Raw genomic sequence first — 22729 nt, forward strand, 5'->3', positions numbered from 1 at the left:
TTGCAGGAGACTAGCCCTCCAGGCCTGGAGTTGCCCACCCCTGGTTTAACATGTATCCATGTTATTGGTAAAAAAAAGGATCCAAAATCATACTTTTAAATTTTTATTAACATGAAGAGCACCAAGTGTGTGGCATCAACAGAACATGCTGTAGAACATTTTAAGTCACACAGTTAACAAAATAAATTACTTTTCACTCATAGAAGGAATACAAACCATAGTTTTAGTGTTTACAGACACAAAAGAGAACACCAAACAAATACAAGGTTAAAGTGCAAACTACACTGAGGGTATATTGCCATTTTAGATAAACACCTTCATGTAACCCTTCTGTAAAACTAAAGAGCATTTTGTTTTGTGTAGATGTGTTTTCTTCATTTTTAGTTGAAAAAAACAAATCATTTTTCTTCGCTGAAATCAATCTCAGTACTGAGCTCCTTCAGTCGGTTTTAGCTCTCAAAGGATCAATTCAGATACTTTGTTTAAACTCTGAAACTTGCTAGATGAAAATATATACCAGTCAATTATCTGTATTTAAAGAAGACCCAAGATCAACTTAGATCTGCAAAAAGACTGGAATCGAAACTCAAACTTAGAGGCGATACTGGTTATATCTCTACAGGTAATGTGTTTACATATGTCTAAAACATTTTGTGAATCAGGCTGTAGGGAAATATCTTGCAGTACACTTTGAATAATAGTGAACCATATGTTTATGTCACCATTAAAATGGTTATACCACCTCTAGCAATATTTATTAGAGAATCAAAGTACTTAACATTGTAAAATATAAGATTGTAAAATATAGGACTCTAAGAAAAAAAGAAAAGTGTTGGTTATGAGAAAAATATCATCTTAAAATAAGCTTCAGGAACATTGTGAAACCAGTAATATAAAACTCAAGAAATATTACTCAATTTTAGGAATGCATTAATTCACCTACAGTTTCAAAACTATGAAAAACCAACCACATCACTGAAATTGCTTCACTTCTCCTGCTAAACATCCTACAATGCTGTCCTGCATCCCTATCACCATCACATGACCAAATAAATACCACATGGCCGCCCCCGCCCCTAAAGCCCTAAAACAACAAACAGCAACAAACTAGAAAATCTTGGCCCAGTATACTTCAAAAATGTTTTCAATAATGACTAACATCTGTATGTTCGTAACATATGTATCTGTAACGTCTGTATCAGTAACGACTGTATCAGTTGTCCAGTGAAGAGTTTTAAAGCATGGCTTTCTGAAATGTTCCATCCAACCAAAAGCTGTTTCCAAGTACTTCTTGGCGATTGATTTTGGACAGAATGATAATCTCGAGTTTAAATAGTGTGATTTTACGACATTAACACAAAAATTCAAAACAAAGATGTGTAAAATTGTTCGGCTGATTTCATTTGCAACAGGTATAATAATGTTATCTATTGCTAATATTCTTTTTTTTATTATTTTGCTACGTAGACTAAAGAACATTTGAATAATGTGGAAAACTGTTTTCAAATAAACACCAATTTTTTTAGAAGATTATTGTCCATTTTAGTTTTTCTACTCTTTAAAGCATAATAATACGTAACAAGCCGATATTAGGTGGTTAATTTAACAGACTATCTGCTTTGCTAGCCACCGTGCTGATAGCATGCTAACTGTAGCTAAGCAGGCTAATTTATTTCATTTTACCGTTTATTTGAAAGGGACCAACAGAAGAAATACAGATCAAAACAATCCGATGTCTGAATCACAGTGTTTGTAGCCATGGCTAATTAGCAACACCAGTCCCCTGAAGGACCTTTAACAGCTTAACTTAGCTTAATTGGATTTTTTGACTCCCACACCATGACTCAACACAGTTTTACACAACTGGGAAAATTTCAACACTACCACATATGTAGTAGTCACCTGTTGCACAGCAACATGTGGAGGAGAGGTAACACCTCTGGTGACTCATTGAAATTACTTTAATCTATAGAATCAGGATGATTAAGATGTTTTAAAAACTTTGATACTTTATAACCAGTCCATACTTATAAACTTGGGAATCAATGACAATGTGGTATGCCTGAAATTTGAGACCATTTCAACCTAAGAAGTTCTGGAAAAAACACTTTTATGAAATAAGTACTACTCTAAGTCCCTTATGGTGCTAAAATCTATATTTATGAGTTGATCATTTCAATATTTTTATCATGAGTCCAGGGTACAGCTTCAACAAATGTACCAACTCACACATTTAAAGGTTTGTACCCCTATCCTTCTTTGGTTTTATAGATTATTTCCTGTATTTATGCCAACCTTTTGGTGCTTGCTGAAGTTTTTAAAGCAAGTTTTAGCTTTGCAACAAACTTCACATATAGATAAGAGACTGGTATAAATTTAAATCCATCATCCTCAGAGCATGTTTCTGAAAATATGACTTGCAACAGCAGAAGAGTACTTCAGTCCGGTCTCCTGACGCTACGGTCTACTCAAAGTGGTTTAGTGTTGGTTCTACATTCAATAAATAGGTATCAGGAATGCAACATGGTACAAAAAATAATCATTTAACACTGCTCCTTCAGGCATAGAGATGACTTTTCTTTGTTCAAGCAACACCCATAAAAATATTGGCTTTAAAGCTCTGCACTGGTGCTGGTGACAGTTTCTGGTTTCTGGTGTAAAGTCCTGAAGAAGTGAGCACAGGAAGATTGAAACCTTGGGTTCCTTAAACAAAGCTGCATGAAACTGACATAAAACTCAGTCAAAAAGTCCAGCCTTGTGTTGTAAGAAAATATAACAATAACTAGGGCCTTCATTGGCTTGTCTTTTTGTTATCTAGGCTGTACTCCACAACCACGACTTCCTGTAGGAGATGTGCCTGATTGACAGCTGTGTTTGTCAACTCGTGATGGCTCTTTGTAGTTGTAATCCAAACCCAGAGCGTCAAATAGTCCATGAAGTCTCTGAGAATCTCCAGATTACACATTCACATTTAAATCCTTCAACAGTCTCATGAACTTTTTGACTCTGAATGTGACTGTCTTGCTACGCATGAAAGCCTCTGCTGCGCTTCCGTCTCCTTGCTCGAAAACATTTAACCAGCAGCACCAGCAGGATAATCACGACTAACAACGTTATCACAACAACCGCTGTGTAGTTTGGGGCATCTGATTGGTGACACATTTCTCGGGTCAGCTTCTCAATGTTCACTGGCTCCGGAGACTCCTCGTGAACACAAGTCACGGTCTCGATGTCAGGAACAACGATCGTGGAGTGCTGCACCGTGTGGAGGAAGCCCAGGTTGTTGCAGCAGCTCAGAGGGTTGGAGCCCATGTAGAGGGTCTTTAAGGAGCGCTCCAAGGCGAGGACGGTGGATTGGTCTAGGGTGACCAGGTTGTTGTTCTGCAGGTTCAAGGACTCAATGGCGGAGTCTTTGTTCCAGGTCGGTAGGGTGTTCAATTGGTTGGTGGACAGGTCAACGTGTTTGAGGCTCTTCAGGGAGGTCAGGTCTGCGCTTAGGCTTGACATGTTGTTTTCCCTCAGCAGCAGATGGACCAGTGAATCTTCCAAGCCAAACAAGGAGTCCTTGTGCATGTTTAATCCTGGATTTAAGGACAAGTCCAGTAATTTCAGAGGGGTGTTCACAAACGCCTTTGCAGGAATGCTCCTCAGATTATTTCCAGAGAGGTACAGGAAGTGCAGGTTATTAACAGATGAGAATGATACACAACCAATTGGATCCTGGTGGTTTTGTTCCTTCAGCATTAACCCATGTTGGTTTTGCTCACTGTTACAGATTTGCAGATTGTTCTGCTGGAGCTGCAGGTACTTGATGCTGGGCAGTCTTTGAAATATTTGCTGGTCTAGGACAGCAAGGTCGTTTCCCTGTAAAAAGAGCTTTTTCAGGGAGTGAAGGGAGTTTTTCCCAAACGTCAAAGTCTGCAGAGAATTATGGCTTAGATTGATGACCTTCACCTTGTGCAGGATGTCTTTAGATGTGACTGAAAACGAGCTGATACAGTTGTTACTCACATTGAGGACTTCAAGGGATTCCATATTGGAAAAGAAAATCTCAGGTAAACTTTTGAGTTTATTGAAACTCATGTCCAGGAATTTTAAATCATATAAATTTGTGAGGTTCAGGACACTCCCTGTGGTGTTGAGAGTCTGAATATGGTTTCGCGAAATGTTCAGAAATTCAAGCACATTCTTTTCTGGGAGGAGAGGGAAGCAAAGCATTTTGTTTTCACTCAGATCCAGAGAGCGAAGCTTAAAGGAATTATCTGACTTTACACTGTGGAAAAACTCAATGCTGTTCTTGCTGAGATTGAGGACCTCCAAGTTGTAAAGATTGAAGTCTAGGATGCAAGTGATTGAATTCTTAGATAAATCGAGCTCAGTCAGATGATTCAAAGAGTCAAAAGCTCCATCTTCTATCTCCAGGATGACGTTGTTGTGGAGACTAATTTTCCTCAAAGATGCTGATCCACTGAAGGTGTTCTGTGCAATTTTTGTGATGCTGTTGCTGTCCAGTGAAAGGTTCGCCAGAGATGGGGATTCAGCCAGGAAGTAGTCTGACATACCTGTGTACAATCCATTGCTTGAAAGATCCAATGACTCCACGGCCGCGAGAGGTCCAACTCTTATTTTGGAGAGTGCGAAAACATTCAGGTGATTCTGGGAGAGATCCAGGACTCTCAGATCCTTCATGTCTTTGAAGAGTCCTGGCTGGATGAAGTGGATCTTGTTGGAATGAAGGTTCAGTTGGTGAAGGCCAGTGTAAAAGCCTAAAGTTTCCAACGAGAGGTTTTGAACCTGGTTTCGAGAAAGATCCAGCATTTGGACTCCCTGAGGAAGATTGAGTGGTGCGCTCCTGAGACTTAGATCGCTGCAGAACACATCCATCTGGACCTGGAAACAAAGACAAAAACAAGGGTTTGATTAATTCATCGTAAGGCCAGACTTCTTTACCATGGCGTAACTCAGGCTAAGGCCTAGTCCACATGTAGACGGATATCTAGGAAACCATTTGGCCATTTATTCACACGTACACTCCATTTTATTTCACTAAAGCACACCGTCTTGTGTTTTATAAATTTTATATTCTAAAATGGTTATTAAAAGTAGTTTGACCTCTCTGTCAGACCACACAAATGAACCTCCTGGCACCATGTTTCATTCCTAACAGGAAGTTGTGTTTTTTTTGGAAGCATTGAGATTGACTAACCTAGGTTTTAGCTTTGCACTCCACTGCCTCCAATGGATTTGGCATGTTTAAAACAAAATTCTGGGGTGTAATTCAGTGGGGTTTTGTGGATGAATACTTTTCTTAAACTAAGCAATGTAGCGGACATATCTGCTTTTATAAAGACCCAGCTACATGTCTACAAGGCCTTTAAACGTCTAAAGCAGAACAATAATTTCAGAGTCAATCTTCTGGCAGCTATAAAGTCCTTTGAGACACAAGCTGGTGAGTTAGTCTGAGAAAAAGGACCATTGACTGTTTCTTTTAAACTGAATTAACAGAAAAGGAAAAAAAATATTTTTTAGCAACAACAAAAACATGACACACATTTTTATTTCTATGTCATTATCCATTTATTTCCCACCCTAATAAAATCAAGCATTTAACTCATTAGGTGTAGCTTGTAACAGAAACCACATGGCCCCAAAAAGCCTGTCCAAAAACAGCTCATAAAGCCGTCTCCTCCCCTGTTTTCTCTTCCACTCGACTACATTTAACTTCCTAGCATATTTGCGGTGTTATGAAACGGGCATTCTTTAGGGCTCAAGAGATGGGTGTAAACAAACATGCCGGTCTATTTACTCAAGGGCAAAACATCTTGTATCTGTTATCAGGCATGGAGGAACAAACAGGGAAGACTGATGAGAAAATGCCACAGAAAGCTGAGTCCATTCTCTGTGATGGTGAAGTATGTTTCTAATCTCAGACAAATTGTATCCACAAGCCTGTTTCTGTTAAATCTGACGTTACACATCAGATTTAGTCATAGCATCTTTAGAAAACAAAGGGTTTGTGTTTTCTTTTTGTAATTATACATACATTCTGTCCTTGTGTCTCGAATCACAGATTAATTTTAATTAACTACATTCTTTGGAAAGCTTAGTTCAGTTTCATCAGTCACACCCAACTGACAAAATCAAGTAGGCTAAAATATCTCAAAAAGCAGCAAATTATGCTTTAACATAAAGAAATTCAAGAACAGATGCAAAATAAAGCCCAATATTAATTGTAAACTCAACTGAGGTGCTATCCCATGATCTTTAACATGCTGTTCATTCCTGAAAATTCTCCAATCAGTTCTGGAAAGGAGAGTAGGTAAAATTCATTCACATCAATGTACATTTCCTATTGCCAATTTTCACAAAAGCAGCCCCATTGGTCTCCAATTTAAAGAGTCTGCAGTAAATTCCCCAATTTTTTTTTGCATTATAAAGAAATTTTATACCCTAAACCTTAAATGTACCAGCTTTGAACTGCTTAAAAAGAGTTCAGGTATGGTCAATAGAGACTTGTTTTGCAGCTCTTGTTAGTTGGCAACAGAAATGACCGGACAGGAGGGAGAAAGAGACGGGAAGCAACAGGCAACACAGGACGTCAGACCAAAAAACAAACCAGGAATGCTGAAGGTCTTCCTGACCCCTAGCCATGCAGAGAGTGCCTGAAACCTTCCTGAATGTCAATGTCCATATTTTTGACCTATTCATTCCTGATATCCTGCGATTTTCAACTCCTCTCAAAAGTCATAAACCTTGATGTTACATACATTTTACTCAGTTAAGTAGGTGCACAACACTGACACAGTAGAGCAGTAATTGCGTTTTTCCCCTTATTCTTTCAATTTTCCTTTTAAAAATGACACACTGCTAGTCTGACAAGTGTTATCTTACCAGATCTATTTCTCTGTTTCATAGACCTCAATTGTTGTCTGAAACCCTGGGACATCACCAGCTGACTACACTGCTACAGCCGTGACTATCTTGAACATAAATGCAATTGTTCATTTCAGCTCATTCTCACATAAACTGACCAGGGCAGGTTAAAAATAATCTAAATGCATGATTTACTTCCTGACATCTTATATTCTACTTGCAGAGGTGTGAAGAGAGTTTGGGAAACTACCCAAAGTTTACTTTTTCTAAGGCGTATTTGAATATTTAGAACATAAGTTTTGTGACTAATTCAAAACCAGAAGAGTAAGAACAGAAAGTCTGAAAAGATTATGTTAAATTCATTTTACATTATTAGAGATGCAGTTGGTAATGATTGATACTGTAGTCTTGAAAAGTAGGAATTTATTTTTTTTAGGTGTGTAAATGCTTATGTTTTCTTCGTATTCCAATATGAATGCAGCAAAATATATAAAGTAAAACTGGTATGTACTTTTCATGACATATGATGAGGTAGCATCAGCGGTAAAGTAAGAGCAGTAAAACTGGAACTGAAATTTAGATATTTATAGTAACCCACACGGTTCACATAAAAGCTTTTGCCTTTCATTTACTTTCTCAAGTTAAAAAAAGTGTCTCCTTGGTTTCAGAAAGAACAAAATAGCGACTTCCTGGGTGCCTGAACATTTTTTGGTTGGCTATTTTTGCATAACTCTGGATGTCTTTATGCAAATGGAAAAAATGGTGGCCCAGGTTATTAATTTTAGGGTAAATTTTAATTTTCCGAATACATTTGACTTGAAGTCTTCTGTTTTTAAACTAAACAGAGGAATCTAATCCGATATAAATTCAAGGGAATATGGGAAGGAATCTTGTATTATTTTTATCAGAAATAAATATACTTTAATTGCTAAACTTGCCATTTAAGAGATTAAAAATGGAGAAAACCTATGAATACTGATCATATGTAGTGCGTTTCAAAAGTAATTAAAACGAGCTGCAACTCTCAAATACTGAATACATAATATTTCTGTTGGAAAATTTAAAAGGAGACAAGTGGAGAACAAAATGAAGAAATCCCAAGGTCTACTGCTAACCTCTAAAGTTATTTAACATGGTGGCGACTCTTTTACGCATTTTATGTTCTTGCTTTACAATTTATTTAAAAAATCTTTCAAATGTTAGCAAATCATGAACTAGATCAATAATATTCAAAAGCCACAGCTAAATTGAATCTTAGCTGAATACTTTCTAATTTTCTGTAGCAGCTAGCTAATGCTAGCTTGTACAAAAACATGAAGAGGTGGTGATTTAAACTTTTTTTAATAACAAAATAATAACATTTAAGTATACCAAACTTTTTAAAACAGAATGTTAAGCTGCTAAGTATTCAACTTGTATATCCAAAGATATTCAGCTTTGCTCTCGTGCTAAAGCTAGCCTGTCAACAGAAAAATCTTAAAAATTCAGTTTGTATTAATTTTGGTTTAATCAAATACATAATGTAATAATAAAATACATTTTCAATTTTAAAATCATACCTTATGGGAGTTTTAAACTGCTATGTCTCTAACTTTCTGAAGCTGCTAGCTTTGCTGCAGTGGTAACGCTAGCACAGCGCTAGCAAACCGTTAGCACTACAGTTAATTTCTGATTAAAACTGAAATAACAAGCAAAGGTTTAGGTTCAGCAATATTGTTTCTCTCTCATTTTAATCTAAATCAATTGTTCCCTTCGTATTAGAGCAAATGATGAACATCCCCATAAATTTCCTCCGCAATTGTCTTAAAAAAACTATGGTTTACATAATGTTTGCAAATACTGTTTGTGTGTTTGGGTTTGCCGGTATTTATCAAATACATAAAGGATAACATACAGAAAGAAGAGAAAGGCTTGTTGAGGTGCTATTTTTATCATGTTGTCCCTGTTGTAAAAATCACAGAAGTGAAACTGGAACTGATATCTGGATAATTATAGCCACACACATGACCTCATCAAATGAAAGTGACAAACATTAACTTCCATATGATTCTGACTTATTCGCATATAATCTTTTGCCTTTAATATAATGTTACAGGTTAAATTCATCGCGTGGATTTCTGCAAGAAACCAGGAGTGTGACTGCAGTTCAACTTCCGCAATTATTTAACATCATGACAAGCCTTCTTACGTATTTTCTGTTATTTCCATGGAAATTAGTCATCCTTGTGAGTCGATGTCTGTAGTGACTGCCAATCAATTGTAAAAGTCGATTAAACCACCATATCTAACTGTGCCATTCTAGACATGCCATCTCCTTGCAAACCAAATCCTTTACACACCTGTTGTATGTCTGCTTTTGCAACCAAATTACATTCAAAAGACAGCCTTAACTGTGGTACATATAGTTCCAGACATTTAAGTGCAAACCTGAAACAAAATAACAAAATAACTGATTAAGCTGATTTCCCAGTGTTGAGACAGTAAAATGCCTCAACAGCAAGTGACTTTCTGGATTATTTTATCTTCTAGAATGCAAAAACACAAATCTTATCAAATATTTTCAGCTTAGTTCCTAGTGCAAGTATCTTAGTTCAGTAGAAATAAGACAAAACTAACTTACAAGTAACTTTTAAGCAAAATATAGGAGCTTGTGTATGCAAGTAATTCCTAAATATCGATAAAAAAATTACTACTTCCACTGGAAGATTATTTCACTTGTAATAAGAAAAATATCTAATTATAAGTAAATATACGTTTTAATGAATATGAAGTGATTGTTTCATAAACAAGCTCCTATATGTTCTTTAAAAGTTGTTAGTTTTGTCTTATTTCAAGTGTACTGTGATATTTGCACTAGAAAAGACCAAAAATACTTTGCGTTTTTGCAGTGTACCTCTTAAGAAACATCTTAAATTCAGTTAAAAAAGAAAAAAAAATGCAGATTCTCAGACAATAACAACATTACATAACACTACAAAACAACACAGATTTGTACTAGAAACCTGACCAAAAATACTTTGTAACATTTTGTGTTTTTGCAGTGTAGAAAAGTCTAAAATAATCTGAAAGCAAAAAAACAATCTGCTGGTAGTGTATCTGGAAACGATTGTAGAGGCTTACAGATGAAATATGAGCACTAAAATCTTTCACGTATCAGATAAACATTGAACTTTAAATCTTTTAACAGCGATATAAACACAAGCTGAATTCCTGAAATGCTTACATGACAAGCTGGTGATAAAAAACATGAGATATTAAGTTCAACACCCCAGGTAAACAGAATGTTATGAATGGTTTGGTGGTACAAAATGACTCCAATCGACACAAACAAATAAAAAAAATCATTTTCCAAAGTCAAATCAGCCAATTTCCCCCCCCATTTGCCAGGATTGGTACTTACAACTTGGCATGGAGTGATGTGTTGGGAAGGATGTGCGGCCACGGCCACACAGCTGGCCCACAGCGGGAAGAGCAGCTGGAAGGCGGCCATGGTCCTGCAGCAAAGAGAGCCCAGATCACACAAATCAGACACTCAGGAAGCATGCTGTAGGTGATACGGCTGAAAAAAAAAAAAAGGGGAAGGAAGCGGGCCTTGCGTAGATCGTGACATGCTGACCTTTGACAGTGCTATTTTTGCGCCTAAAAAACAGAAGGGGCTTTTCTCCTTTGTAGAAACACCGCGGCACTTCTCTTGCATTGCATTTCTGTGGTACTATGGAGAATGACGAAGCAATCAACGGGTTTCCATTGGTTCTCAGCATTTAGCTGAGGCTTATTGTTTTGAAACAAGCTATGAAGACTGTTTTGTCAGACTATGATGAGTCACGATTTCTGAACAAAACAAAACAACGTGTGACAGTGCAGAGCAGACAGACAATGTGGGAGTAATTAGCACTGAAGTCATGGTAAGTACCCATGGTAATGATACGCTGATAAGCACATGGAAATGTCAGTGAAACAAACGCCTTGTTGTGCTGAAAAAGAAGAACACAATTTCCTTGATTCACAGTAAGTTAAATTCATGTAAACCGGCAAGCCTAAAAGGAAGAGGAGCACAGAAACAGATTTTATTTAAAGCGAGAATAAAGCCACAGATCTTAAAGCTGGGCGGGTGGTTTTTAATGGAGAGGGGGTTCACAGTTTATGAATCTGATAAAGACCAAAAGTGTCTTCATCTCAAGCTGAGATTTTTCTTAAACCTTCTCAACAAGAGCAATCAGAAGAAATAAAGCACATTTAGAGCTTAAAGTCTTTGAATGAAACAACTTTTACTGCAACCGTGAATTCAGATCAATACACATCTACTTTATTTAAACTGCACACTGCAGACACACTAAATATTATGTAAACTTGAAATAAGACAAAACATATTCAATATGAAAGGAGCTAGTACCTTTCATGTTGATGGAAAGGTACTAGTTCTACTGGCAGGTTATTTTATTTAGAACACAAGACAAATGTCTTGTCCTGTTTCAAATGTACTAACATATTTGCCCTAGAAACTGGACAGAAATACTTAGTAAGATTGTGTTTTTGCAGGTTATTTTTTGCAAGTGCATGTTGTCTTGGCTCTCCAATTTTTCAAAGAGAGAAGGAAAAATAAACTAATTTTAAAATTTTAAATATTTGTTTTGCAGCAATTATTAGGAAAATAAATAATCACGCAAAGTTTCCTTTTGATTAAAACATAATTCTTAATGGGGTTTTTTTCCCTTTAAATCCAAATGTGCATTTCTCAAAAATGTTCAGTGTTAGTTTGTGTTGCTGTAATAAATATACAATAAACAAGAACAAACAAGGTGGATAGAGGCTGAAAAAGATTGGAGACTGGGTCAGAGGTTCACCTTCCAGTATGAAGACATATGACAATTAAGTGGATTTGTTTAAAGCATGTTCAAGTGTTAGAATGGCCTACTCAAAGTCTAGACCTGAAATCAACTGAGAGTCCCTGGCAAGATGTGAAAATTGATGTTTGCAGATGTTGTCCATCCAGTCTGACTCAGCTGAGGTAACTTTGCAAAGAAAACTAAACAAAGATTTGAAGACGTCTTTGTGTTGGTTCATCATATTTTCTGTTAAAACAAAGTCAGATTTTCAATCTGAAGACATAAAACTCCATCACAGAGCTAATTAAAAATCAATGTCTTTTAAAAGCAGGTTATTGTTTGAAAAACTCTCATATGAAGCCCTTGGTGGAAGATTTTGATAAAAGCAGAGGGCTGCAAGTCATTTTAGTAATTGATTATTCTAATGATGAGAAGATTAATCAGATTCACAATTCCTGTATTTTGAACATTTTTCATTTAACCATTTAAGCCTTTTTTGTACAGTGTTAAAAATACATAAAATTTTAAATAAATAATAATTCAATTCTTTTTTAAATAGGAAAATAAAAAATTTACTGTCTAAAATGCAATAACATAGCATTCCTTTAGAAGCAAAAGACTATACTTTTAAGCTGAGGCCTTATATATTTATGAACCAGGTGAAGCTAAATCTATGCCACTTGAGGAGTTCTAGGAATAAAACATATTTCCAGACAAATAAACTTTTGTAATCTTAAATGTAAAATGTTGTTCTTTCAGTATTTTTTTTTTGAGTCAGTAAACTCCAATTAACCATTAATCAATTACTAAATTATTCTTCAGACCCAACCTGTAATGTTCAGGGTGACATCAGAGGCCAGTCTGGAAATGATATGAAACCTCCAAATTAAGTTTTCTGAGATTGTAAACTCCAGATAGCAATTAATCAATTGCTAAATTAGCTTGTGGCTATTTCAAAAATCGATTCATCACGATTAATCGTTTCAGCGTGGGGGAAGAAAAAAAAAAATCAACATTTAACTATATTTTTTATTTTTGGCATCTGACGGAGTTTCTTGAAAAATCCAAGCGTTTCTCGCTCAAACTCTGAGTCTTGGTGCCCTGTGTGCCACTTTCTTAAAAACAAACATCCCACATTACCAGTTTTCTCTCTCTCCATTTACCTCAGCGGATGACTAATCTTCTTCTTTTCAGTGGCTCCTGACCACGCTGGTTTTACATCCTTACGCACCCACTCGCAGCTCGCTGCCGGCACCGCACACCAACGGCTCTCAGCTGACTGCTGCCTCTGCATCGGGGCGACCGCGTCTGCCGACCCGACCGGCCATCGTGTCCCTCTGAGAGCCGTGCCGCCCAGTTCCGCCCTCTCGCCACCCAGGAGGAAAACTGCCAAATAAGGGGCTGGGGAAGTCCAGGAACAAACCCCCTAAACTCCCACTTTTCCAGTTTCCCAGTGAGAAAAAACTATTCTCGAACCTCTGCAGTTGGAATTCGGGCATTTTAGCTGAAACTGAACCTTCCCAACCTTCTATGTATTTGCATTCTTTTAAAAAAAGGCGTCCTTATTTGGGGATGTTTTGGTGTCTCCACACAGAGAGAGATCGACTCCCTTTCAGGCCTGTGGGAGTCAGAGGGAGCCGTCATGTGGCTTTTTCTCTGCCAAAACCACACTATAAACAAACTATAAATGATCACTGTAATACTAATGGGTTACAGTACATAAAAAGAGTCTCAAAGGAGTGAAGGCATGTCTCATCCTGATGGGAAAATGTGATTAAAACTCCCATCATTCCCAGGAAAATCATTAAAATGTTTCTCCTAAAGCCTGAAGCAGCAGAAAGATGTTAAAATAAAAGTATCTTTTATCCCAAGTCAAACCTTTTCTGAGCATGTGGAGCTCTGAAACCAGACTTAGAAAAAGGCAGGAAACCCGGAGCTGCTGCCTCGGTGAAGCGGTTTGTGAATTTGTTTAGGATGCCTTTCAGGAGAGGTTTTAATCCAACATTCCAATGTGAAAAAAAACCAAGAGAAAAATCTGTGTGAGAACATTGAGGAAGGATGGAAGGATGGATGGATGGATGGATGGATGGATGGATGGATGGATGGATGGATGGATGGATGGATGGATGGATGGATGGATGGAGTGAAGCAGACAAACAGACATTCAGGTTGCTCCCATCCAATCACAGGTGCTTCATCATTTGAACTGCCTTGCTGCTGAGATGTGCAGTTCAAATAACATTTACTGAGAGATGTACTGACTGAGGTCCACCATGTTCACTCCTTCTAACCACACCAGCCCCATTCAGCTCAGCTGAACCCAGAGGAATCATCTGCTCTGGAAAAGCCCCTCTGCTTCCACCAGCAGCTTTAATCTAATTTGACATTCTTTAGTTTTTGTTTTGCTTTTACAGTTGGGCCGCCTGGACTTTAAGTCGTCTTTTACATTTCAATGACAAGCTCTCATTAAGGCTCTTATAGTTAACTAAAACTAACGAAATAACCAAAACTGAAATTGAGAAAACATTTCCGTTAACTGAAATAAATAAGAACTGAAATTAACGGGGAAAGTCTACAACTAACTGGAACTATAATGTGTGTTTATTGTGCGTTTGAAATGATAGATATAATGTCCTTAATTTGTGTGTTTATGAATCAATTTATTAACTTTTCAAACTGATGTGAAATGTATTTTTTCCCCACACCATCAGTTTTCATCAGCTGTTGGCAAATTACAGCGCTCCATAATCCTCCAGGCGGCATTTACGCTAATTCACAAAAATGGCAACAGCAACAGTTGGAATAAAATAGCAGAGTCAGCTGGTTGATCAATAATAACTGAATACATTTTTTCTGTTGAATATTCATTACCCATATATACATAATCACAAAACTTTGACCTTTATGAACTTAAAAATTTCCCGAAGTATGAAAAACAAACTACTACTGCAACTCATAAAAACTAAACTATAACTAAATATTTAACCAATAATAACACTAAAAACTAATTAAAACTAACTGAATTAGACAAACAGCAAGTCGAAATGAAATAAAATGAACTATAATAAAAAATCTAAAACTATTATAAGCCTGGCTCTCATGCTGTCACTTTATCAACAAGCAGCTTCTTCAGCGGTGACATCACGTGTCTGAGCCTACATGACTGTCAGCAATCTTCCTCATGATTGGCTAATATATTAATCAGTTATTCTTATTAACAATTGAAAAATATGCTGAGACTGTATTCAAGTTCCTCTTTTAGCTACTTTAAATAACATTTAAAATATGAACTAATATTGTGGTGCGGTCAAACCCCTCAACGCTGCATCAAGCTGAACTAAAAAAAGATCCATGGATGTGCTGACAATAAAACACAATGACTTAAAAAAATAAACTCAAAGTTAACATTTAATGCAACAAACCGAAACTGATTATTAAAAGTCTTTTCCTGATTGAAAAGTCAAAAGAAATATTCAAAATTTATTCTGATTGGTCTGCAGCTGTGATGTTCAGTGGTGCCCTGAAGGGGCCATGGCACGCTCTATAAAACAAACAAACAAAGACACTTATATACATTCAGAGTTGGGTAGTAACCAGTTAGATTTCCTCGAGTAAATTCTTGGGGGAAAAAAATTGACTTTTAGGAGTTTTTTTTTACTTGAGTAATTTCATTAGGAAGTATCCCTACTTTTACTTGAGTAAAATGTAAGAGTACATTTTACTCTTACATAAAGAGTAAAATGCATAACTTTGAATAACTTTATGGTTATTCAAAGTTATGCATACTTTGAATAACTTCACTGACTTACGAACAAACTTGTTTTAACCAAGAATTCACCAGAAATACAGAGAAAAAGCATCACTGCTGTGCTGACATTTCTGCTTCAGTTAAAAACCTCAGAATCCTGCTGCATCACTACGAGTTATTAATATTGGCCAGGTTTTAGTGATTGAAGCGACATGCTAAAAAAAAAAGCCTAACATTGGCCGATAGCAATGTTAAATGTTGATATATCATGCATCCTTGTGACAGTTTAAGTTATTCCATTATGGACTGCAGCAGATGAAACATTAAATAAACAAATATTTTTATGATTTTATGTAATAAATTAAAGTTAGATTCATTTAAACATTTAATAACTTTATTGTGTAAGAAATTATACATTTTTATTTACTGAATGTATTTATTGCAGATTTATTTTAATTCATCACACATTTAAAAATATATATTTGGGATGTCACCTTGGTTGGAGTCAGTGACTCCGCCTTTTCGGCGCGTCGCTAGACGCTCTGGCGGTTAAATGGTGCGGAGCCGTGCTGAAACATTTCTGAAACAAACTCATTCGCCGAGTAGACACCAGATACACTTCAAGTTTGGATATTTACCAGTTGCTTTCCGTCACAGTAACATTTCTAAAGTATAATGTCGTAATTTAATCAAGAAGAAATGAGGGGGAAAAAAGTATTTTTTCCCCGTTAGTGTCGGTGCAGGAAGTACTCGGGTTACATCCCACTCCCAACAAACACAACTTGAAAAAAAGTCTAAATAAAGCAACAAGAAGCTTCTTACCTGAACATGTTGTCTGCTGGCTCTCGCACAGTAACAGCTGGTTTGGTTTCATATTCACCCCCCTTTTCTCCATCACCGTTTATCTCCTTGCATCATATTACACCTGTACGTAAGGGGATTTATCCATCCCACCGGGAATCCCGGAGTTTTTTTTTGTTTGTTTGTTTCCTTTTCGCTTCAGGTGCAGCAGCTGTTCGCAGCGACAACTCGAATACAAGTTTAAGGTATTCCTTCATTTTCTGTATTTCCTAACATAAACACAAAGAGCTGAGGAGAAAGTTCGTAGCACATTTTATCAGTAACTTGAGGAGCAAACGAGGACGATGTGTTGCTCTCACCTTTTGGAGTCTTCTGCCACCTGCTGGTGATGTCCACGCACTGGAGCCTACTGCGCATTTTTAAAAGCACATATTCCAAACCCATTTAATAAATTATTTAAGTTACTTTAAATTAACCACAATATATAAACTAATTACACACAAACTGATGTTTTAAAGTCTTTATTTCTGAACAAATGCAGTGATTGGACCAACAAATAACTTCAAGTCAGTGGGACTAAAGTTTGTTAATACAATTTGTTCCCAATCAATTCATTGTAGAATTTAAAGGGATTTTTTTTTAAATCCGCATGTCAAAGTGAAGGTCCGTGGGCCAAATTCGGTCCGCCATAAGCATTTCTGTGGCGCTCTGGACTCTAAAAGGCTACAGAAATCAAACCCTCAAGATAACATTTGTGTGCTTATATTTTATTTGATCCATCAAATCAAAGTTAATTTTTGTAGACTGCCAAATTATATCAACGTGAAAACATGTTTATTATTTCATTTGTAGAGTCAGCAATTTATTAACATTTCAACAGTTTGTTAATGAGTACTTTTCTGAATAATTTCTGCCACTACTAGCCCGTTGGGTACATTCATGATCTTGATTTGACCAAAACTGAAAATGACTTTGGCACTCCTTTAATCCATCATTCACTGTTTCTGGCGCCCCCTGATGGAGAACGTCCACCTGCTTGTAAAACCATTTATTTCTTTAATCATTGTGGGAAAATGTTCCAAATAAGGACAGATTCAACTTTTCTATCTTTAACTGATTATTAAAAAACTTGTTACTGCATCTGATTGGATGTTAGGGCCCCGCCAATATGGCTTAAAATTAACAGAAAAAAAATTGTCTTAATGAGAAAAAAACTTGAATAGTGTTATAATCTGATATGACTAGCTCAGTCCATGTAGTTCTTCCTTCAAAATACACTGGTTTGGAGTTGACCTGTTTGCCAATGCCAAATACATACAAGCTGTAAAAAAAATGTTTGTCAAACAAGATGGCCGCCCTGGGCGACATCTCTCTAAACTATGGAAACCCAAGGAGTGCATTGGTGGGGAAAAAAACCCCTGTAGGTTTCAAAAATGAAACCTTCAAAAACCAAAAATCCAATTAATGGATAAAATTGATTTATATTTTAACTCAAAATGATCTTTAATAATTCAACTTAGAATGTGAAGCATTGAAAACACTCAACACTAGCTGCATTTCTATTAACACTGCGCAACTTGACATTTAGAAAATAAATTTGCTTAATGAGAAACATGCCGATTTTCTTAAAAAACAAAACACTCCATTAAAAAGTTTTGGAGATAGAATGAGGTGGTTTTTCTTGGCTGTATCAAAATTAGTTGACTTCACAAAGGTGCAATGAAAACACTTTTTTCCCCGCATCATACAAGTCACATCAACAACAACCGGATTTTGCCACAGGTGCAAACACTGAGAAGACAACAGGAAGTAGTTACAGGGATAGTCGGCACGGTCACAGGATTATGGAGAGGCATATTTTTTCATGTCTTATGTGAACAAACTTATTCACATGTGATTTTTATTGTGTTTATTTAATGGAAACGCAGCAATTGGGATGTAGCTATTTTGGACATTAGCAGAATGTTGACAAAGTTTTGCGCACGTTTGAAATGGAAACAGCTAGTGTTCAGGGTTTAACAAGAACCAAGGCAATGGATCAGAGAGCAAAAATAATGAGCAGAAACTTTGTTTTATTGACCGGGAGTAGGTTTTATATAAAATTTGAACAGTGGATACAGAGGCGATATTATGTGTATAAAAAAATACATACAATAAAAGGAAAATAAATGAATCTTATTTTCTATTTTTGAGCAGATGTTCAAGTTAGCTGATGAAATGTAAAAGGCACTAAATGTACAACATTCCAGTTTTAAAGACATTAAACAGAGGCCATGGTTATTTTGAGGAAAAAAACAAAACAAAACAATCACAGGGCATTCGTTGTCTTTGTTATGCAAGACATAGTGCAGATTTCACACAACATACCAAACAATTCGTAAATAACACACAACTATCTAACCATCGAAAAACACTGAGCACGCTCTGTAAGACTCGACGTGACTGAACCGTTCAGCCCTGCGTAAAACCCGAAACCCTGCCGGCCGTACACAAGCTCAGCCGGATCGGGAGTCTTTCATAATTTATAGTTTACATCACAATTTTTACAACATCACTAAACACTGCGACAAGTCACGATTAGAAGCCAAGTGACCAGCAGTAAAGGGTTTTGTCAGTATTTTTTTTACATGTTTGTTCCTTTTCCTGTCGGGTTAGTCGGTGACATGCATGGTGCCGAGCGGCAACGGAAAACAAAACAAGAACCGAACACTTCATGTTGGGTTCAGGACGACAAGACGGGTCAAGTGGAAGACAACACAGTGCCTGCATCGTTTGGAGTTAAAATGGACAAAATAAGGATTTCTTTTGTAATTTAGTCGTAAAGGATAGTAAGATGACAAAGGAGAGAAAATAAAATAAAATAAAAAAGAAATTACACAGCCCTTTTTTGGATCTCCACTATTCAGGCGTATATTACAGAAGAAACACCAACTAAAGTTCAAACATATCTAGGAAAGTTGGACTGAGTCACTCAATTTGCATTTGATACCTTTTATGGCTTTTATAAAGTCACAGTTCTGTTCTGGGGTTTTATTTTTTTAAGATTTTAGGACGGAATGTTCAGCTTAGTTTCAACCCTGAGAAAAATTCATTTTTTTTTTTTTTAATGTAAAAATTAAAGTTTTTTTCTCCGTTTTCACCCAATACATCTTTCACTGCTAAAGGTCTGATCTATTTTTGTTAAATTTCCCTGGAGTGCATGGCCCAAAATAAATTGTATTATATCTCTGGCACGTAAGGTTAATTTGAATTGTTTTGGTATCAAAAGTAAGACTCCAGAGAAAACTTAAGGGGTCTAAAAATCTACACTCATATTACTGAATAAAAGTAAATGAGTATGGCACACAGCGGTAATTTTGCCACAAAAAAAAGTACTTTGTGATGATAATATCCTGTTCAAAGTATGCAGTTGCAATCCAAAACATTTAGAAAACCACAGTATACAACCTGACCACTTAATGCACCAAACTCCAGTAAATAAAAACAGCTAAGCTTAGAAATTTTGGGGAAATATTAGTTGATAAAACTCAAGGTGAACTTTCCAAATGAGCAATTTTGGAACAATTTAGCACCGCCTGTGCCATTTGAAATCTCTCAGGTTATCTCCACACCACTTATATATCATCATGGTTTGTCATTCTCTCTAATAACTGCAATGAAACCAATAGTAAAAGAATACTTCTACAAGTATTCTGAGCTCAGCGGGTCAAAGCATTCAGTACTCCGGTCAGACATTGTAAACTACGGAGGGAAATTTCTGGAGTAGACTGGATGATTTGGATGATTGGCACGTCCATTGAACCGTCAATTATTCACAACGTCATTCACCAGTCAAAGTGAGAGAGGTGGATCTGCCACTGAAAAAGGTGAAACCAGTCAGAAATCACACAGAAATAAAAAACTACAGGAGCCGAGTGGAAATATTTACTCCACCATAAATTATTACCATAAAACAGCAAAGGTAAGACGCTATTTATGTTTTTGGCTTTGTGAAATAAGCATTATTTTCCTTTTCTTCAACTCGTGGTTCAGTGAGTATTAATGCTGTTGGACAGAGGAAAGTTTGAGGTTTAATTTTAAAGTCTGCTTGTGTGGACAGGAGTGTTCTTGCTAGGAGTTTTTAAAGTTTTTTTTTTCCATTTGACTGCTTTTTGTTGAGGTAGAAAATGTTGTTTCCATCATTTAGATGAGCCTGTATTGGTTAATATAAAGCACGTAGTTGGACTGTTCTTATTAATGCTGCTGATATGCTATTCTGGTTAGAGGACTAAAATGTTTACTAAACGAAGAAATCTTTAATTCTGACCATTATGAACCATTCACACCAATACTTTATGCAGGCACTGTGTACGTTTTAGTGTCTGGTTACAAAGAATTAAGACTTTAAGCGAAAACAACAAAGAAATCAGCATCTTTCTGGACCTCTTCAGCAAACCATCGTCCTTCCTCTGGAAAGACACCCACAGGCACACCACACTGGAATGACTTACAGTAAACGGCACGACATTTTCAACTGTTAAAAAAACAAACACACTTATGGGAACTTACTGCATTCGAGATCATGAGCTGATGGCTTGCAGACTGGTTGCACAACAAAAAGTCAACATAGTTAAAGCAAATTTGGCTTTAAAATGCTTTAAGACAACAGGAAATAAAAATAATTTGGAATGCATTTAAAGCTCAACACTATCTGTAAAATAAAACCGTTCATATTTGGCCCGTTAATGAGGAAAAACATGATACAGACAAAAAAAACAAAAAAAAAGACATTTGGGAAAAAAGAATGCTTGTTGTTAGTAAATTGCATGCAAACCGTGTATTTAGAAGTTGTTTTGTTATGCAAAATGACATCTCCCTGTTTTTATAAAAAGAGAAAAAGTCACCTCGGCGCAACATTTATTAACATGCCTAGTTTATTTAAAAAGCAAATAATTTAACATGACGCTGAATAACCAAAACTCCCCCAATAATTCAAATTAAATTAAACCCAAAATTCTTGATTTTCTTTAAGCTGCTGAGATGAAAATCCAAAAGGGGAGTTTACGTATTATTTTTTAATTATTTTTTTTTCAACGGGTACCACGACAACATGCCAGAACTTCACAGAAAGCTGAAGCATTCACAGCAACACGACGTCAGGCGGCTTCTTCTGCGCAAAAACTAGCTGAGTGAGCAGTACCAACTTCACTTCACTTCGTAGATGTTACTAGAACTGCATGCAATGTTCCTGTGGGCCAATATCTAACTTTACATTACTATACGCCTCTACAACACAAGATCACAATGGAGATGCCCATGATGGAGATCAACTGCGGCTTCTGCAGACTGTTGCACCCGAAAGGCTACTTTAGATTTATTTTACCAAGCTGTACTTTCACTACACTGAATCAAAATTGTCATCCAAATGTCATTGAGCACAAAATAACAACTACAAACAACAGAGGTATTTTGCTTCAAGTTTGACTAAATTTCGAGTCCCTACTGAAGCTCAAAATTATCCTGTGCAGCCAAATGCTTAAAAATATGTTTTTGTTTTTAGCTATCACATCTTATGAACTGTTGCTAAGTGTTTAAAATAGTATTCATAGTGTTTAAATTCCTGAAACTGTACTGCAAGCCAGAATTGAAAAATTTTGCAGATGTGTTAATCTTTTGGATAAAAACATAAAAACTTAATTTAGTGCAAGTGGCCATACGTTTGGACGGATCTTTTTCTTGCACCGTTTGGTTCTGTTTGTAAGGTGCACAGATGGAAATGCTCTACCTAACGACTGCATTCACTTCAGCCCTGTTTAGTCTGCTTTAACAAAACTGCAGTCGGTTCGTCTAGAAAGTTTGATTCGTTTTGGGAGGAGTTAATCAACCTCTGAAGCGGTCTGGATGTTTATGTGAATGCAAATTGGACCAAAGACTGCTCCAGAAGCAGGAAGCGGACTACAGCACAGGGCATTCTGGGTAAATAAAACCAAATTAAATTGCACAAGTCTAACGGTAGCAGGCAAAGCCATAAGAGAAATCCTACAACCGCTAAAATCTGATGCAACTACATTTTTGTTTACATTTTGTTAAGAAGGAAGTTGTTTTTAGTGTCTTCTTCAGAGGTTTTTGTGACATTTCCTTCAATGGTTCTTGGTGCAGCGCCACCACAGGCGAGGAGGGAAACAGGTTTTTCAAAGACTGGTTTATTTGAGACAGTGCATTGTTGTTAAAGAGAACTGCAGCAGCTGAAAATATAGCAAAAGCTGCAATTTTGGTTCCTAACTGAACTGAGTCTACTGGACTATCAGGTATGGAAAAAAACGCTAAGCCACCGTCAGATAAAGAAAACTGACATAAAATAATTGAAAAGCAGCTTCATTTTTACCATCTCATCTTTCTAAAGTCTACATTTTTTCTCTGTAGTTTAGACTCCTCTCACATTTCATCACCAGAGAAAGCACAGATGGTGTTGTGTATTTACAGCGCACCTTTAACTTCTGTA

The 22729-nt window shown here is 36.6% G+C and overlaps 1 protein-coding gene across 2 annotated transcripts; it reads right to left on the reverse strand.

Annotated features, from left to right (window-relative positions):
* Positions 1–90: 90 nt before the first annotated feature.
* Positions 91–16631, reverse strand: lrrc32 (leucine rich repeat containing 32). Of its 2 annotated transcripts, none has more exons than XM_007563890.2 (3): positions 16270–16631; positions 10274–10367; positions 91–4890 (listed from the first exon to the last, which is right to left on the reverse strand). In XM_007563890.2, exons 1-3 carry the CDS (start codon positions 16275–16277, stop codon positions 3025–3027), a joined length of 1968 nt encoding a protein of 655 aa, XP_007563952.1. In that variant the 5' UTR covers positions 16278–16631; the 3' UTR covers positions 91–3024. The 2 variants fall into 2 exon arrangements, with proteins under 2 accessions (XP_007563952.1, XP_007563954.2); XM_007563892.2 differs by lacking the exon at positions 16270–16631 and adding an exon at positions 12863–13042.
* Between the last annotated feature and the right edge of the window lie 6098 nt (positions 16632–22729).

This window comes from Poecilia formosa, unplaced genomic scaffold (genome assembly GCF_000485575.1).
Source record: "Poecilia formosa unplaced genomic scaffold, Poecilia_formosa-5.1.2 Scaffold152, whole genome shotgun sequence".
Lineage (NCBI taxonomy): Eukaryota > Metazoa > Chordata > Actinopteri > Cyprinodontiformes > Poeciliidae > Poecilia > Poecilia formosa.

Coding starts and splice junctions, on each gene's coding strand:
- lrrc32 (XM_007563892.2), bottom strand. CDS start 12,993: ATGCAGAGGCAGCAGTCAGCTGAGAGCCGTTGGTGTGCGGTGCCGGCA. Junction 10,368..12,862: donor AAGATTAGTCATCCGCTGAG/GTAAATGGAGAG, acceptor TCTTTGCTGCAG/GACCATGGCCGCCTTCCAGC. Junction 4,891..10,273: donor ACATCACTCCATGCCAAGTT/GTAAGTACCAAT, acceptor CTTTGTTTCCAG/GTCCAGATGGATGTGTTCTG.